The sequence below is a fragment of the Vigna unguiculata genome, chromosome 7, assembly GCF_037176805.1.
Source record: "Vigna unguiculata cultivar grain cowpea cultivar isolate G323 ecotype 2 chromosome 7, ASM3717680v1, whole genome shotgun sequence".
Lineage (NCBI taxonomy): Eukaryota > Viridiplantae > Streptophyta > Magnoliopsida > Fabales > Fabaceae > Vigna > Vigna unguiculata.
Genome location: NC_140798.1, coordinates 31,187,899 through 31,190,164, shown reverse-complemented (window position 1 = coordinate 31,190,164; position 2,266 = coordinate 31,187,899). Strand labels below are relative to the sequence as shown.

Sequence of the window (2,266 nt, the reverse complement as noted above, 5' to 3'; positions counted from 1 at the left end):
GTCAAAATTGAATCAGATACACATACTTAGGTACTAAATTGAAACAAAAAGACATATGTGGGGACCAAATCGAAATCAACACAATGACATCTAATAGTGACACTGACACGTGGCATTACAATGCCACGTGTCACACACAAGGACTTGACACGTGGCATTTTTAATTTTTTAAAAAAAAAAAATTTAAAAAAAAATTTAAAAATTAAAAAAAAAAATAATTTTTTTTTTAAAAAAAATCAAAAAAACCACAGATTGACACGTGGCACGTTGACTAACGGCGTTAGTCAACTCTGTCTGAAAGGGACCTAATTGAAGCAATTTTCAAAAGTTGGGATGCAATTGACACTTTTTTAAAAGCGGGTACCAATTAGAAACTTCAGTACCAAACTGGGTACTATGCGACTAATTATACCAAAAATCTATATATATGTAAGTATCTACAAATAAAATCTACAATAGATAGAAAATGAATATCGTAATTGTGAATAACATGTATTTTTTATATCTGCATATTAACATAACGGATACAAATATCATAATATTCATATCCTTAAATATCACGGATACAAATATCATAATATTCATATCCTTAAATATCCATATACTGTAATTTAAATTATAAAAATATAATTAAAATATTAATACATTAATTTTTAATAAGTTATTTTTAAGTTGTAAATATTTTTGTAGATAAATATGGATCGATGACAAAATAAAGATGCCAACAAAATTAGCTCACGTTTAGATGGTAAGATTTGCCGCTGCTTTCCATATACTGTGTTGGGTGTAACTAATGTAACCCCTTAAAAACTTAAAACACCAATTTTATGGTGACCTCATTATTAATAAATAATTAAATAAAGTCAAACAATATGATGTAATAAACAATTTTAATAGTTATGTGAAATAAAATGAGTATTAATAAAATATTAATAATTGGTCTATGACATAAGATATGTGTGAGATGAATAGTATACAAAAAATAATAAGTCAAGGGACTACTCAGCTAGTATAGAAGAGGTTGGAATCATGACGAATCACATAGCGAGACTTACGCGTGCAGCGAAAGCACAAGTTAGTGACGTCATAGGCTCAACGTCATAAACATTTTTTCTATATAAAAGGTTCGTAGAATTGAGAAACACGGCATTCCTTTCCGACAATACTGGCATACCTACTCTGATCGCACAAACAATCTTAAACCTCTCTCTTCTATTGTTTTTCGTTGATTAGAGTTTTGTTTTTCTCTCCGTTTTGCTATGGAAAATAAGAAGAGAGAAGTGAGGAACGACGACGATCGCGACGACGAGAACGATGAGATGAAGATGGAGAAGTTTTACTCGCTCTTGAGGAGCTTCCGCGACGCACGTGATCGGCGGCGAAGGGAATTGATGGAGTTGGAGAAGAACGAGAGCAACCGGAAAAAGATGAAGGCCACCACCACTGCATCAACCAAGGCCAAATCAGAAGTTGCTTTCGAATTTCAGGACTTTACCACCGATATTCACTTCAGAAAACCACCTTTGGTTTTTCCCAATCCAAATTCACGCGACACAAGCAAAGACATCAACAAAAACAAAGGTAAGAAGAACACAGAACAACATGATGTCGCTCTCGACCTCAAACTCGCTCTCTAGCTACGCGCTTTCAACAACCGTCGTCAAGACCACGGCCCTTCAATTTTTTCTGAGTTTTTTTTCTCTTCTTCTTTCAAATGGAACTGTTGTTGTTGTGTTATCGGTCTGTATATGTTGCAATCATTCAACTTATTTTTCATATATCTATGATCTATAAATTTCTTTATGTATTCTCGTCATTAATTTTTTCTTAATGTATGGACACATTATTCGACCGTGGAAAGTCGTTTCTGACGAATAAAGCTTTCTAATCAGGAAAAGTATTTTATAAAAAAAAAATATATATTTACTTTTCTGTTAAAAAGCGTAAAATGAAGAATGTACATTTTTTATTATTAATTTCAAAAGAAAAAAAAAATAGCCTTTGCCGTGTTTTGTGGAACGTTTGGTTAGAAGATGAATTTAATGAAATTTATTTAATGAATTTTATCACATCGGTTTTTGCCACTCCGTCCAAATTTGCCCCTCTTTTTTATAGAAAATCTTATATTGATAGAATATAAATATAAATGATTTTCGATTTCTAATTATGCATAGAGATAAAATTAAATATATACATATGTCTCATTTCTATTTGTATACCGTGTAGATTATTAAAATATTCCTAATTTATTAAATAATTAAATAAT

At 31.1% G+C, this 2,266-nt stretch overlaps 1 protein-coding gene across 1 annotated transcript; it reads left to right on the top strand.

The window, feature by feature from the left end:
- Nucleotides 1-1,136: 1,136 nt before the first annotated feature.
- Nucleotides 1,137-1,803, top strand: LOC114190728 (uncharacterized). The gene has a single exon (XM_028079718.2). The coding sequence runs from the start codon at nucleotides 1,260-1,262 to the stop codon at nucleotides 1,635-1,637; it is 378 nt and encodes a 125-aa protein (XP_027935519.2). The 5' UTR covers nucleotides 1,137-1,259; the 3' UTR covers nucleotides 1,638-1,803.
- The last annotated feature ends 463 nt before the right edge of the window (nucleotides 1,804-2,266 follow it).

Coding starts and splice junctions, on each gene's coding strand:
- LOC114190728 (XM_028079718.2), top strand. CDS start 1,260: ATGGAAAATAAGAAGAGAGAAGTGAGGAACGACGACGATCGCGACGAC.